General features: G+C 36.8%; 2 protein-coding genes and 1 pseudogene across 1 annotated transcript; 1 reads left to right on the top strand and 2 right to left on the bottom strand.

Annotated features, from left to right (window-relative positions):
• ZNF568 (zinc finger protein 568) overlaps positions 1 to 15,755 on the top strand; it is a 167,151-nt gene that overhangs the window by 46,799 nt on the left and 104,597 nt on the right.
• ZNF829 (zinc finger protein 829) lies at positions 2,605 to 14,799 on the bottom strand. The gene is made up of 3 exons (XM_029212643.1): positions 14,525 to 14,799; positions 14,124 to 14,219; positions 2,605 to 5,047 (listed from the first exon to the last, which is right to left on the bottom strand). Exons 1-3 carry the CDS (start codon positions 14,790 to 14,792, stop codon positions 4,068 to 4,070), a joined length of 1,344 nt encoding a protein of 447 aa, XP_029068476.1. The 5' UTR covers positions 14,793 to 14,799; the 3' UTR covers positions 2,605 to 4,067.
• On the bottom strand, positions 9,870 to 10,602 carry LOC114885046 (annotated as a pseudogene).

The following is a 15,755-nucleotide window of genomic DNA, read 5'->3' as shown; positions in this document are numbered from 1 at the left end:
ACGTATGTAAAATGGTGAATATATAAGAATATATTAAAAATCCAATTCTAGGGACTTCTCCGGTGGTGCGGTGGTTAAGAATCCGCCTGCCAGTGAAGGGGACACGGGTTCGTGCCCCGGTCCAGGAGGATCCCACATGCCGCGGAGCGGCTAGGCCCGTGAGCCATGGCCGCTGAGCCTGCGCGTCCGGAGCCTGTGTTCCGCAGCGGGAGAGGCCACAACAGTGAGAGGCCCGCGTACCGCAATAAAAAAAAAAAAAAAAAAAAAAAATTATAGGCTTTGCAAACCACTTAGTCTGTCACAGGTACTCAACTCTGTTTTAGTCTGAATGCAGCCAAAGACAATATGTAAGTGAATACATGTGGCTCTGTATTAAAAACTTTACTTATGAACAATGAAATGAATTTCATATAATTTTACAATATATCATTTTTCTTTTTATTTTATTTCAACCACTTAAAAATGTAAAAACCATTCTTAGCTTGCAGGCCATATGAAAACAGGCAATGATCTGAATTAGTTTACTGACCCCTTAGAGTTTGATGGTAAGTTTTTGTTTGTTTGTTTTTTGCGGTACGCGGGCCTCTCACTGTTGTGGCCTCTCCCGTTGCGGAGCACAGGCTCTGGACGCGCAGGCTCAGCGGCCATGGCTCACGGGCCTAGCCACTCCGCGGCATGTGGGATCTTCCCGGACCGGGGCACAAACCCGTGTCCCCTGCATCGGCAGGCGGACTCTCAACCACTGCGCCACCAGGGAAGCCCTGATGGTAAGTTTTTATCGAAAGTATTTGATTTCTGAGTTTAGGTAATGGATTCAGATTATGATGAGTATCTGTATTCTTTTAATAGACTGCTACAATAAATTTTCATGTTTGCAGACTTAGTACTATATGACACTCAAATTATTATATTTTTTACATCAGGATTATGTGAAACTCACAGAACAAGCTTTTTATCTCATTTGATTTGTAAATTCCTTGAATATTTGATAGATTTTGCCCATAAAATGATCTGGCTTGGTGATCTCTTTAAGTAGAGATTACATCAAAATATTATTTCTGCGTTGTTTGGGTCTATTAAGGGTTTACATCTTTTGGAGTTAATTCTGTCATTACATTTTCCTACAAATATCACATATTTTGCTTGATTTCCAGTTATTAGTAAATACATTAATCTCTCTAAACATCATCATGTCCATATATAATTTATGTATTCATCTGTCTTCTATTTTTTCCATCAGAATTAGCAATGCTTGTATCTATATGTATTTTTTCTGACAAAGAAATAATTTTACTTTTTCCTTGAAGTATTTTTGCCTTTTATTTTTTACTGATACCTTTTCTTCTATATTTGGATTTAGTTTGCTTTTATTTTTCTAGCATTTTGTCTTGTACATTTAGTTCACTTATTAATAATTTTTTTTCTTTTGGCTGTTACACGGAGCTTGTGGGATCTTAGTTCCCTGACCAAGGATTGAACCCCAGCCCTCAGCAGTGAGAGCGTGGACTCCTAACCACTGGACTGCCAGAGAATTCCCTATTAATAATTTCTTCATGTTTTAATATCCACATGCCTATTAGGCTATACATTTTAATCTAAATACAGATCTGGCTGCCTGTCAACCCTCAACATTTTTCTACATAATGTGCTTATTTTCATATATACATAATTCAGGGATTGATTTCCTTCTTAACTAATATTTGGAGGGGTGTTATCAATATTCAGATATTGTTGGCTGTCATATTTTTTTTCCCATTCTGGAAAAGAATGTGACCTACATGTGTTCTGCTTTGAGGGGGAAGTGATTATTGATATTTCATGTTTTGCTCTTTTTTGACAAATGTGTTTTCAACTACTATAAATAGGTTTTTTTGATGGGTATGAAATTGTGCAGCATGAAATATGAGGTGTGAATGTAGGCTTATTCACCCATTCTTTGTCTTTGAGTTTTCTTAGGATTTTAATTTTCTTTTTAAACTTCATGCTGAATAAGGAGTGTTGGTGAGATTCTTTTCTACAAACATTATACCCACTGGTCTTTTTTCGTTATAAATTCTTTGATATAAATTGAGGTGTGAACATGATGAAACATGGTAAAAGTCCTTTCCACAAATAATAACAGTGAAAATATTACTGCTAACGTTGGATAACTATCAGCTAATTACTATATATTAGTAAGAGTCCCAACCATTTTACACTTAACTCATTTATCCTTACAGCAATCCAAGACACACATCATCAGTATATATTTATACAAAAAAAATTATAAAGCAGCACTTTTTCTACAAGCATTTACTTATTTGGTTGCATGTGCATGCATGTAAAAAAGTTTTTTTAAAAGGTCTCAAAGGATAGGGCTTCCCTGGTGGCTCAGTGGTTAAGAATCCACCTGCCAATGTAGGGGACATGGGTTTGAGCCCTGGTCCAGGAAGATCCCACATGCCGTGGAGCAACTAAGACCGTGCGCCACAACTACTGAAGCCCGTGCACCTGAAGCCCATGCTCCGCAACAAGAGAAGCCACTGCAATGAGAAGCCCGCATTCCACAATGAAGAGTAGACTCCGCTCACTGCAACCAGAGAAAAAGCCCGCATGCAGCAAAAAAGACCCAACACAGCCAAAAATAAAATAAAATTTTAAAAAAAGTCTCAAAGGATAAAAACAAATCTGTAATAGTGATTATGAGGGAATTGGGAGTTATTGGCAATTTTTTATAGCAAGAAAATGTTCATCAGTTATTTCAGCACTGATATTTAATGTTTTTAAGTTTCAAACAAAAAAAGTACTAAAGTTGCATTTAGAAGGCAACTTTTATAACTGCAAAGTTTAAACAGGCACCAAAATGTTTATTGGTAGTTATTTAGCAAAATGATAGTCAATCACAGAAAAGATTATTATGATACTATTAAAAGGAATGATACATAAACATCTATACTTGCTGAAATAGTAGCATGATAAAAGCAGGTTATGGTACAGCATGCATGTCACAATTACACTAAATAAAGCCTGTAAGGATATGTTGTGATAATTTGAAGTAGTCGTCTCTGTTTGGTAGGCTTACAAATAATCTTTATTTTTTTCTTGGTGTCCTTTTTTTTTTTACAATAAGAAAATATTAATTTTACAAAAGGAACAAAGAATACAGCTGCCTTCAAAAACAAAGTTATAATTCCACCATGAATTCAAAGATAGCCTATGTAACACAATTTACAGTGTAATTTGGTAGGCCACAGATACAGAAAAGATGGCCCTAAAACATAAGTTAATACAAACTATATAATCAAAGCAGAGAATAATTGGGAAGGAATTATGGAATAAGTAGTTTTGGGATAGAATCTTTTTGGGGGGAAAAGGGAGTTTAATTTAGACCTTGAATTCACATTTTAAAATACATTTGATTAACTTTATGTATAAAATTACAAATACTTTAGAAAAAATAGTGTTAACAGAGTGTAACGGGTTGAAATATGCTGAGGTCCTAACACCTGGTATCTGTGAATGTGATCTTACATGGAAATAAGGTCTTTGAACATATAATCAAGTTAAGATGAGGTCCTTAGGGTGATCCCTAATGCAATATGACCAGTGTCCATATGAGAGAAGAGACACAGAGAGAACACAGTGTGGAGATGGAGGCAGAGATTGGAGCAATGCGTCTACAAGCCAAGGTATGTCAAAAATCACTGTTACAAGAAGCTAGGAGAAGGGCACGGAACAGATTCTTCCTCAGAGCCCCAGAAGGAACCAACCTTGCCAACAACTTTGATTGTGGTTTTCAAGGTTCAAAAACTGAGAGAATAAGTTTCTGTTGTTTTAAGCCACCTAGTTTTGTGGTACTTGGTACTTTGTTATAGTAGCCCTAGAAAACTACTACAGAGAGGAACTTTGATCATGCATTATCTGGGATTTTTTGTTTATTTTTTGCATTACCTGTTTTAAAATATATTATTATAAAGGTTATCAAAAGGGTTTATCATTTATCCAATATGAATTCCTTCATGGTGGGTGAGGTCACAGTGACTACCAAAGGCCTTTCCACACTCCTTACAGTCATAAGGGCCTATCATTTATCCAATATGAATTCCTTCATGGCGGATGAGGTCAGAGCGACTACCAAAGGCTTTTCCACATTCCTTGCAGTCATAAGGTTTCTCACCAGTGTGAATTCTTTGATGTCGAGTAAGGTTTGAGCCTTTATTAAAAGCCTTTCCACATTCATTACATTCATATGGTTTTTCATCTGTATGAATTCTCTGATGTTGAATAAGTTCTGAGCTCTGAATAAAGGCCTTTCCACATTCTTTACATTCATAGAGTTTCTTGCCGGCATGAATTCTGTGATGGTTAGTAAGTGTTGAGGCACTACTAAAGGCCTTCTCACATTCCTTACACTTATAAGGTTTCTCACCAGTATGCATCCTGTGGTGCTGAATAAGCCTTGAATGTTGAGTAAAGGCTTTCCCACATTCCTTACATTCATAAGGTTTCTCACCGGTATGAATTCTCAGATGTGGAAAAAGTTGTGAACTCTTAGTAAAGGCTTTTCCACATACTTTACATTCATAGGGTTTTTCACCAGTGTGAATTCTCTGATGATCATTAAGGTTTGAGCAATAATTAAAGGCTTTTCCACATTCCTTACATTCATAGGGTTTCTCACCAGTGTGAATCCTCTGATGTTGAGAAAAATATGAACTACAACTAAAAGCCTTGCCACATTCTTTACACTCATAGGGTTTTTCACCAGTGTGAATCCTCTGATGTCGAGCAACAAGTGAGCCACGACTAAAGGATTTCCCACACTCCTTACATTCATAGTTTTTTTCAGCAGAATGAATTCTCTGATGTTGAACAAAGTGTGAGTTTTGATTAAAGGCCTTTCCACATATTTTACATTCACAGGGCTTCTCTTCATTAATAGTTTTTTGATGTGGAATAAGAAACGTGGGCTGAATAAAAGTGGGTATGTCTTCATGGGTAAACATCACTTGACTAAAATGTCTCTTCTTTAGAGAGAGTAACTTGGTCTCACACATGGATTCCAGATCTGGAAGAAAATAAAAAGGCATATGCTCATTTTTCCTATGCTGGGAAAGGTTAAACTTCTGAAAAAGAAATGCAAAGATTAAGCTGAAAATATTCGGGAAAGTAAATGCTTAGACAGTTCCCAAATATGGCTAGGCAATTTGTAAAATTGTTAAGAAAAGCACAGACATTAAGGAGAAGCAACAGAGGAAGTTGAAGAGGGTTAATTAGGGAAATAGATGACTCTATAATCCTGGTGTGGATCAGAATCACCTGCAACTTCAATGAATCCACATTATTCAGGGCCATCCTCCACATTATACAGTGATTCTAATCATATATACATTTATATAAGCATATACTCATACACAGAGTGTCATACTATATGTTTTGTTATTTGTGGATAACTGTCATACCTATAGAACTACTGAGGAATAAATGTGTTGAAATGTATAAATGGGGGTGGGAGAGGGTCAGCAGCTCTAAGCAAAGGGTATGTTGTTGGCAAATTCACACTGGGGGACAGCCCTCAACAAGTCTAGGGTGCTGAATGAAACTGGTGAGAATGGAGGACACGTAAATTTCTTCTGTGAATAGAGCCTCATGTATGTAGGGGATTCACTGAAAATAGTTTGCCTTGGAATTCTGTGATGCTGATGCTGGGAAAGAGAAATGGAATCTTCAAGTCATGGCAGTTACTAAGAAGGGAGGAACCTTGAGTGTTAGAAAGAAGAGAGTAAGAATGAAACATTCTCTGTGAGAAAATAGGAACTCCATGTCAACATTTTCTGCCGCTCTGCATATGTCTGCTAATTACCATGAAAACACTGTAAGTATTGATTTGGCGCTTACAAATAAATCTTAGGGAATAAGTGAATTCATAAATAATCTGTGAGTAATGAGGGTCAACTGTATTTTTAATAAAAGGGGGGCATAATTTCTGTTAAAAATGGCAGACAGTATATGTAAATTTACCAATTCTTGTTCACGAATCCACAGGAAAATTATAATAAAAGCTTAACAAGGGGAAAGGAAAACCCCACTAGGACAAAAGATACTGAAGAAGAAACAGTAGCAATAAAACTTGGAAACTGGAAAGCCAATGGATGAGTGATAAGTGACTGCAGACTGGAGAATATCAAATTGAGCCAACAGTGGGTAAATTCCACAGTACTGATTCATGGTGCAAATCCCTACAAATGCACAAGAACTGGAGGCATCAGGCACTTCTAATAGTGGAATGCAGAGAACAGTAAAAGCTGAAGGATGAATTCAAAGGCTGTATCTCCTCCCCATCCCACAGGACAGGATGATTATAGTTGTTCATTCTCACAGAAAACTAGAAATCTAGAAAAATAGAACCAGAGAAAATCTGGACTCAGGAACATCCAGCATAGCTGTGGGCATGGGTACTGAACTGAGAAGAAAGAATTAACAGAAAATATACATACTTGTGATACAAAAAATACATCTGGTCTTTGTTTCCAGTTCCTGGCAGAGCTTCAAAAACCACTGGAACTTCAAAAACCACTAGACTGTCTTTTGTTATTCACAACAAGTGCCTTTTGATCATACCTGAATTTATGATAAGGAGGTGATTCACAATGGACCCTTAGTTTCAAGGGATGGGACTGGTCACCACTCCCCACATAATGACACCCCCAGTACAAAACTTGGCAAGGATTGGGGGAAGCTTCCTGGTTGGTGAACATATCTATGTACCAGAAGAGTACAATGTCAATAACACAAAGTGTGGGTAGTGAGAAGTAAAAGTGTTTTTGTATGTGATTGAAGTTAAATTGTTATCAACTTAAAACATACTGTTATATTTTTGAAAGCCCAATGATAACCACAAAGAAGATACCTTATAGAGATTACAGAAAAGAAAAATAAAAAGGATTCAAAGCATATCAATACAAAAAATCAAAGAAACAAAAGGAAGGCAGCAAGAGAGGAAAAGCGGGACAAAAGAACTACAAAAAGAACAGAAAACAACGAACAAAACGGCAATAGTAAATCCTTCAGTAATAACTTTAAATGTAAATGGATTAAACTCTCAAATCAAAAGAGACTGGCTGAATGGAGAAAACAACAATATCCAATTATATGATGTCCTCCAGAGACCCACTTTAGATTTAAGAACACAGATAATGGCTGAAAGTGAAGGGATGGGAAAAGATAATCCATGCAAATGGTAACCTAAAGAGAGCAAGGGTGGCTATACTTACATCAGATAAAATAGACTTTAAGCTAAAAGAGACTTTAAGCTAAAGCTGTCACAAAAAACAAACAAGGATATTATACAATGATAAAACGGTCAATTCACCAGGAAGCTATAACAATTATAAACATACCAGCACCCAATATAAGAGCACTTAAGTATATTAAGCAAACATTGTCAAAACTGAAGGGAGACATAGACAAAAATACAACAGCAGGACACTTCAATAGCCTACTTTCAATAATAGATAGAACAATCAGACAGTAAATCAAGAAAGAAAAGTGACTTGAACAATACCATAGGGCAAATGAACCTAAATGACATATATAGAATATTCCATTCAACAGCAGCAGAATATATTCTTATCAAGCATACATGGAACATTCCCTAGGATAGATGACATGTTAGTTCACAAAATAAGTCTTAAGAAATTTAAGATGGAAATCATATCAAGTATCTTTTCTGACTACAATGGAACAAAACTAGAAATCAACAGCAAAAGGAAAACTGGAAAATTAACAAAAATGTGGAAATTAAGAACACACTTTTGAACAACCAATGGCCCAAAGAATTAGAAAATATCTTTAGACAAACAAAACCACTTATGGGATGCAGAAAAAGCAGTATGAAAATGGAATTTTATACTTCCTACATTGAAAAAGAAGAATTGCAAATATACAACCTAACTTTACATTTCAAGGAACAAACTAAACCCAAAGTTAGCAGAAGGAAGGAAATAATAAAGATTAGGGCAGAGATAAATGAAATAGAGAGTAGAAAAACAACAGAAAAGATCAATGGAACTAATAGTTGGTTTATTGAAAAGATAAATTGACAAACTTTTAGCTAGATTAAGAAAAAAAGAGAGGAGACTCAAAATCAGAAATAAAAGAGACATTATAACTGATATAACAGAAATAAAAACTGTCATAAGAGAATACTATGAACAATTATACACCAAGAAACTGGAAAACTGGAGGAAACGGAAAAATTCCTAGAAACATACAACCTACCAAGACTGAATCATGAAGAAATTGAAAGTCATGAAGAAACAGAAAGTCTAAATAGAAAGTCTATAACTAGTAAGGAGACTGAATTAGTAATAAAAAGCCTAGGCTCTTCTTTGCTGGGAGGTTCACTAGTGAATTCTACCACACATTATGCCAATCCTTCTCAAACTCTTCCAAAAAAACTGAAGAGCAGGGAAGACTTCCAAACTCATTTTATGAAGCCAGAATTACCTTCAGACCAAACCCAGACAAGGAAGTCACAGAAAAGAAAATTACAGGCCAACATCCCTGATGAATAAATGCAAAAATTCTCAACAGCACACTGAAAGGATCATACATCATGACCAACTACGATTTATCTGTAGGATGCAAAGATGGTGCAACATACAAAAATCAATGGGATATACCACATTAACAGAATAAAGGATAAAAATCACACAATCATCTCAATAGATAAGAAGCATTTCATAAAATTCAACATCCTTTCATGATTAAAAACTCTCAACAAACTTAGAAGTAAAATTGTCCCTATTTGAAAATGACATAGAAAAAACCCTAAAGGCTCCACATAAAAACTGTCAGAATTAAACAAATTTAGTTTTCAGTTGCAGGATACAAAACTACAGTGTTTCTATACACTAACAATAAACAATCTGAAAGGAAATCAGGAAAACAATTCCATTTATAATAGCATCAAAAGGAATTAAATACTTAGGAATAAACTTAACTAGGGAGATGAAAGACTTGTACAGTGAAAACTATAAAACATTGAAGAAATTAAAGATGACACTAAATGGAAAGTGATCGCGTGCTTGTGGACTGGAAGAGTTCATACTGTTAAAATGTAATCTACAGATTCAATGCAACCCCTATAAAAATCCCAATGGCATTTTTTACAGAAATATTAATAGAAAAAAATTGGAAGAGCTAAAAATAATCTTTAGGAAGTGTAAGAAAGCTAATGGTATCACACGTTCTGATTTCAAAGTATAAAACAAAGCTACAGCAGTTAAAACAGTATGGTACTGGCATAAAGACAATCACATAAACCAATGGTATTTTTATTGGGGTCACTAACTTCTTCCTCTTAATTAGCAAGTATCTTCTAGTCTACTGTGCATTAAATTTATCTATTGTGTCCTTCATTTAGCAGAAATCCTTAATTCTGATGTATTTCCAGTTCATGTTTTTGCTGTATGGTTTGTACTTTTGGAGTTTTATTTATTTATTTATTTTTAACAATATATACTTAAAAGAAAAAGGGAAAAAGAAAAGCTTCAAAACCAGAGCGTGATGCCCTGTTAAGTATGTCTAATATGAATTCAAAGTACTGGAAAGCAATTTTACCAAAGGGCAATGTCACTAGGACATGTGGACTGTAATTACAAAAGAAATTTTGAAACATAAAGGTGCCCATGGAAAAGAATAAAGAGAGGGAACAACAGCAAGGACACAGAACAATGAACAGGTGCTTTGAGAGTAAGGCTCTAAGAAATGACTTGGACATTGGCCCAGGGCTGAGGTGGATATCTGGCCAACAGTCTGGGTTCCGAAGGGTAAGAGTACAATTAGCAGGATTAGAGAAGGCACTGCTTCAACCTCCAAACAAGCCTCTAGTTCTCATTCCCAAGTGGATATGCTTTCCAGATTTCAACAAGGTCTCCTTGGGAGGATTAGCTCTCCGCTGTGTAGTAACGATACAGAATACCTAAGAGAACATGACCTATGATGGGGAAGATCCAATACGACCAGCAGCTTTTGCACGTGTTGCTTTTTGGAGGGTCCTTGCTACCACTTCCACGTTTCTTTGTTTGTTTGTTTTTAAAATATTTATTTATTTTGGCTGCACCGGGTCTTAGTTGCAGCACATGGGATCTTTAGTTATGGTATGCATGAGGGCTTCTTAGTTGCAGCACATGGACTCTTAGTTGAGGCATCCATGTGGGATCTAGTTCCCCAACCAGAGATTGAACCCGGGCTCCCTGCATTGGGAGCACAGAGTCTTACCCACTGGAGCACCAGGGAAGTCCCCCACTTCCAGGTTTAATGTAATTCAGAGGCAAATCACCAATATAGTACTGCTTGAGCACTTCTCTGGCCTCAGACGAGCGGCCTACATCTTCAAAGCTTTCAGTTGCATCTCCACGAGCTTGTTCCAGCAGAACCTCTTCTCCACCAGGAAGCTCGTTAAGGAGGCAGGTGACATCACAGACTTGCCCGTGGATCACCAGCCATATGTCCTTCAGGGAGTTGCGCTTTGCCACCTCCTCCAATCGGTAAAAGGTAACTGAGGTCTCGACCCCCTTGCCCTTTCCCATTGCTGCTGCTTGCTTCCACAGTCGCCATTGGGCCTAAGCTCTTCTCCACCGCTATCCAGGTTTCCGCTGACAACTTCCTTGAGGTAGACTTCGTGCTCCTACTTTTGGAGTTTAAGGTAAGTTATCTTTCTTTATCTATTTTTCACAAAGATTTTCTCTTTAAAAAGTTTAAATATTAAAAAATTTCCTTTTTAAACAATAGTTTTACCTTTCACGTTATATATTTAATACTATTTAATTAATTACAAAAAAGTGGAAAAAGAATAAACAGAGATCATGTGGACAAGTATGGGGTCAAGGAAAGATAGAGAAGGGAGTGAGTAAGCAAGTTGGTAGGGAGGAAAAGCAATAAGAGAGACACAGGGAAATAAAAACAAAAAAAGCAAAAATACTCCAGAGGCTAAGTAAACCTTGGATCTGAAAAATAAGGTGATATTAGATATTAAAAAATACAAACCAAAGAAATAAAGACACTCGTACTGGCATTATACCATAACAAGACAATAGAGTGCTGAGAAAGACTCATATATGCGAATTTATTATCCAATAAAGATGGCACCAGAAATCAATGAAGAAAGCTCAATTCTTTTACAGATGATAGAGAGGAAAATGATTCAATTTATGGAGGAAAAAAATTCTGGATCCCTGCTTATAAAATATTTAAGGCTAGCTGAGACCTATGGAGGGCAAGGAAGGAGATTCACAAACTCTTGCCTAGGTTCCTAGAGCTTTGTTGAATCCAGAATTCTCTCTCAATGGAGGCATGGTCTAATTCTATCACTATCTTGATAGGTTACATCTACTTCCAAGGATCCAACAATTAATTTCTATTGAATCAATACCACTTCTGTATTTTTTGACTGTTTTATAACTTTTTTCTGAGCTTCCTATTTGTTCTTCTTGTTTGCTGAATTCTACTTTGTAGAAATTATTTACAGAAATGTTCTAGCTCCCACATTAAACAATGAATTTCTTAATAAGTCTACATATTTTTTAAACTATGTAGCACCTAGCAGACTACTTGCACAAATTAAAAAATCAAACCTTTTTAGAAGACTGTTCCAAAATGTTAATTCTCCAGAAACTGATGTATAACTTTATTTTAACCTTAATCAAAATGTCAGCAGTTATTTTTATGTGTGTGTGAATATTAATAAGCTGATTCTAAAATTTATATAAGGACTTCCCTGGTGGCACAGTGGTTAAGAATTCGCCTGCCAATGCAGGGGACATGGGTTTGAGCCCTGGTCTGGGAAGATCCCACATGCCGCAGAGATACTAAGCCCGTGTGCCACAACTACTGAGCCTGCGCTCTACAGCCCATAAGCCACAGATACTGAAGCCCGTGTACCTGGAGCCTGTGTTCTGCAACAAGAGAAGCCACCAGAATGAGGAGCCCGTGCACAGCAACAAAGACACAGCGCAGCCAAAAATTTAAAAATAAATTTATGAAAAATAATTATAATAAAATAAATTAAATTTATATGAAAATTATCAAGAAGAAGAAGCAGGAGAGCTTGCTCTGCCAAATAAGCCTTATTATAGACTACAGTACTATTATAGTGTGGTATTGGGACAAAGGTAGACAAGCCAATGGAACAGAATAAAGTTCAGAGACAGACTCACAGATATGGCAACACATGATTTATAACAAAGGTAGCATTATAGAGAAAGGGAAAAAGTCTTTTCAGTAAACATTGTCTGGTCAATTGGATATTTACATGGAAAAATAATGAAATTTGACCCCTACCTCATACTATAAACAAATATCAGCTCCAGGAAATTGGAGATCTAAATGTAAAAGGTAAAACAAAAAAGCTACTAGAATATAACACAGGAAGCATCTTCATGACTTTGGGGTAGGCAATGAGTCCTACACAGAACACAAAAAGCAACAACTATAAAGGAAAAGATAGATAAGCCTGACTACTTAAAATTAATAAAATCAAAAGACAGCACTAAAAGGATAAGAAAGTAAGCTATAAGGTGGTAGATGATATTTACAAAGACTCATATACAGAATATACAAAAAACTCCTTCAAATCACTAAGAAAAATTAAGACAACCTAATGAATAGAAGCAAGAAACTTAAACGGGCAATTCACAGAACACACACATACACCTGCAGAACGTCTAAAATTAAAAGGTCTAGCAATATCAAGAACTGGCAAGGGCTTCCCTGGTGGCTCAGTGGTTAAGAATCCGCCTGCTAACGCAGGGAACACAGGTTCGAGCCCTGCTCTGGAAGGATCCCACATGCCACGGAGCAACTAAGCCCGTGGGCCACAACTACTGAGCCTGCTCTCTGGAGCCTGAGAGCCACAACTGCTGAGGTCCACACGCCTAGAGCCTGTGCTCTGCAACAAGAGAAGCCACTGCATTGAGAAGCCCATGCACTGAAACAAAGAGCAGCCGCCGCTTGCAGCAACTAGAGAAAGCCCACACGCAGCAACGAAGACCCAACGCAGCCATAAATAAATAAATTAAATTAAAAAAAAAAAAAAGAACTGGCAAGAATGCAGAGGAATAGCAACTTTCATACTGCTAGTGGAAGTATAAATTGGTATAACCACTTTGGAAAACTGGCATTATCTTTTAAAATTGAACCAACACATATCCTATTACCAGTAATTCCACTCCTGCGTATACACCCAAAAGAAATGTGTACATATGCACCAAAGGAATGTTCACATAGCTAAAAACTGGAAAACAACTCAACGGTCAATAGTAGAAAGGACTTATTTATAATAATTAGCAATATATAATACACACTATAAAATATATTCATAGAATGGAATACAGCATAGCACTGAGAATGAACATCAGCTATATGCAATAACATGGGTGATGTGTCCCATAAACATAAAGTTGAGAAAAAACAAAGGCAAAAGTATAAATACTGTATGATTCCACTTATATTCAGCTCAGAAAAAGGCAAAATTATTTCACGGAGTTAGAAGTCAAGAGGAGGACAAAGAGGCTAGTGATTGGGAAAGGGCAGAAAGGATTCTAAGGTGCTAGTAATTTTCTATTACTTGTCTGAAGTGGTGGTTACATGGATGCATTCACTTGTAATTCTTCACACTATACAATCACTCATGTAGTTTCCATATGTATGTTATATCTGAATTTTTTTTAATGGAAAAAAAAATCAAATGTTTGATAAATGAAACAATGAACTACTATCCAGGACAACCTGGTTAATGAAGTTAACAAATACTTAGAAAGTCAATAAAATGAAAACCAGTATTGGAACACATACACACAACACACACACACTTCTTAGGGTGGGAATATCTACTGTTAATACAAGTCTAAATGCAGCAGATCCTATGAAGGAATGAAATCTAAAAGGTGGGTAGAATAACTCTTAGAAATGACAAAGGAAGGTACTTGCTACATTGGACTGGGAATAAAGTATAAGAGAAAAAAAGCAAGATACCTCTTTTATGGAAGAGGGCTTGGGTTTTTGAGGGGAGTTTTCTGATAACATCTTATATAGGTAATACCTCCTCAGGCTCTGCTCCTGCTCTATCACCTCTCACTTACCTGAACAAAGGCCTCTCGTCAGCTCTCTGTCAACCATCCAGGGCTCTTTTCCTTGTTCCAATAAGGAGATCACAGTTGGCTTAGAACTGGAAAGTCCTGATCACAAGAAAAGACATGGGACATGGTTATGCTGATGGTGTCCCAGAAATCAGATCCGGTCCCTTGGTGATCAAGAAAGAGATGCCCCTATAGGGAAGGACCAGAGAAAGATGAAGATGAAGCTTCAGCCACAGCCCAGTGGAGCTGCCCATTTCCAACTCTTGCATTCCGTTCCAACTCAACCATTCCTTGGGGAACAGAGTGCAGAAATTTTGCTGGTTACTTGAAATGTGTAATTCACAATGGAGAAAGGACACATTCCCAAGGGCAGACTCTGAATTTGGGGGGATAGTTATCCTTACCCACTGAAACCAGGTTGCTGAAATTCTCCAACATCACTTCTTTGTATAAATTCATCTGACCAGAGTCCAGGCACTCCCATTCCTCCTGAGAGAAGTTTATAGACACATCCCTGAACATCACTGACCCCTGAAACAACAAACATGCTTTCACAATGGAAAGAGAGAAGAAAAAGATGATAGTAGATGAAGTGGTAGGGGGCTCTACATAAAAGGACAGATTATTAATCAAATCGAAGGAGCTGGAATCGATTAAATCAATATAAGACATATCTCCTATATACAGAGGGGTATGTCTAGGAATGTGCAAACAGAGTGGACTTTTCCAATGAGATGAAATAGCAAGCATGCAGTTCAGTGCCTGGCCACAGTAAAGTCTGCATAAATGAGAATTCCTTCCCATGTTCTCTTTAAGCCCCAAGAGAGGGAAAAATGTGATGGACTTAAAAAAAAAAAACCTTATGTTTTGGAGTAAAATTTCAGAATATCAGGGAAAAACAGAACTTTCTAAAAGCTTCTGTGGATCACATAAAAAATTTCAGGAATCAGAATGGCAATGGATTTCTCAACAGCACCATTTAAAACAAGAAAATGAAGTGATTCCTTTAATATTACAAAAGACAACAAATTCTGGCCGAGAATTCCACACACAGCCAAAGCTAGTATGAAGATTATATACAAAGCAAGACTAAATACCAAAATTGGTTTGCAATAGTAAGTCATGCTTTTCCACTAAAAGGGGACGGAAGGGTGGTAATCCACGAGATAAGCTAAATTCTTAGAAGAATTCCTTGATCGGAAATTATGGCTTTGCATTTTGTTGTTGTATTTCCTGAAAATAACTTGAAGATGCTCCTGATTTGTCCACCTACTGCTTTGATTCCTTGGATACCACTCATTCTTTCACTTTAAGCAAAAACAAGTAATTGTTGCAGACGTCTCTGTATTTTGCAGGTGCCCTCTTGTAAGGCGCACTTTTCCCAAATAAAACAATTTTTAAAACCCATTTAAAAAAAAAAGAAAGATTAAATACCAAGTTAGTGTGACGATTAAATCAAGACAATTCTAGGGACTTCCGTGGCGATCCAGTGGTTAAGACTCCACACTTCCAATGTAGGGGGCGTGGGTTCGATCCCCGGTTGGGGAACTAAGATCCCACAAGTCATGTGGTGCGGCAAAAAAAAAAAAAGACAATTGTAGAACCATAGAGAATGAATGTTAAATTATCTCCTGT

This window comes from Monodon monoceros, unplaced genomic scaffold, assembly GCF_005190385.1.
Source record: "Monodon monoceros isolate NGI ecotype Baffin Bay Population unplaced genomic scaffold, NGI_Narwhal_1 Super_Scaffold_10, whole genome shotgun sequence".
NCBI classification, from domain to species: Eukaryota; Metazoa; Chordata; class Mammalia; order Artiodactyla; family Monodontidae; genus Monodon; species Monodon monoceros.
Note: the sequence above shows the minus strand (reverse complement) of the source record. Positions and strands in the feature narration are given on the sequence as shown.

Excerpts from the sequence above, each read along its gene's own strand:
- ZNF829 (XM_029212643.1), bottom strand. The coding sequence starts at position 14,792 with ATGTCTTATATTGATTTAATCGATTCCAGCTCCTTCGATTTGATTAAT. Across the intron at positions 14,220-14,524 it reads CAGCAACCTGGTTTCAGTGG|GACTTTCCAGTTCTAAGCCA; the intron begins GTAAGGATAACT and ends TCTTGTGATCAG. Across the intron at positions 5,048-14,123 it reads GACGAGAGGCCTTTGTTCAG|ATCTGGAATCCATGTGTGAG; the intron begins GTAAGTGAGAGG and ends ATTTTCTTCCAG.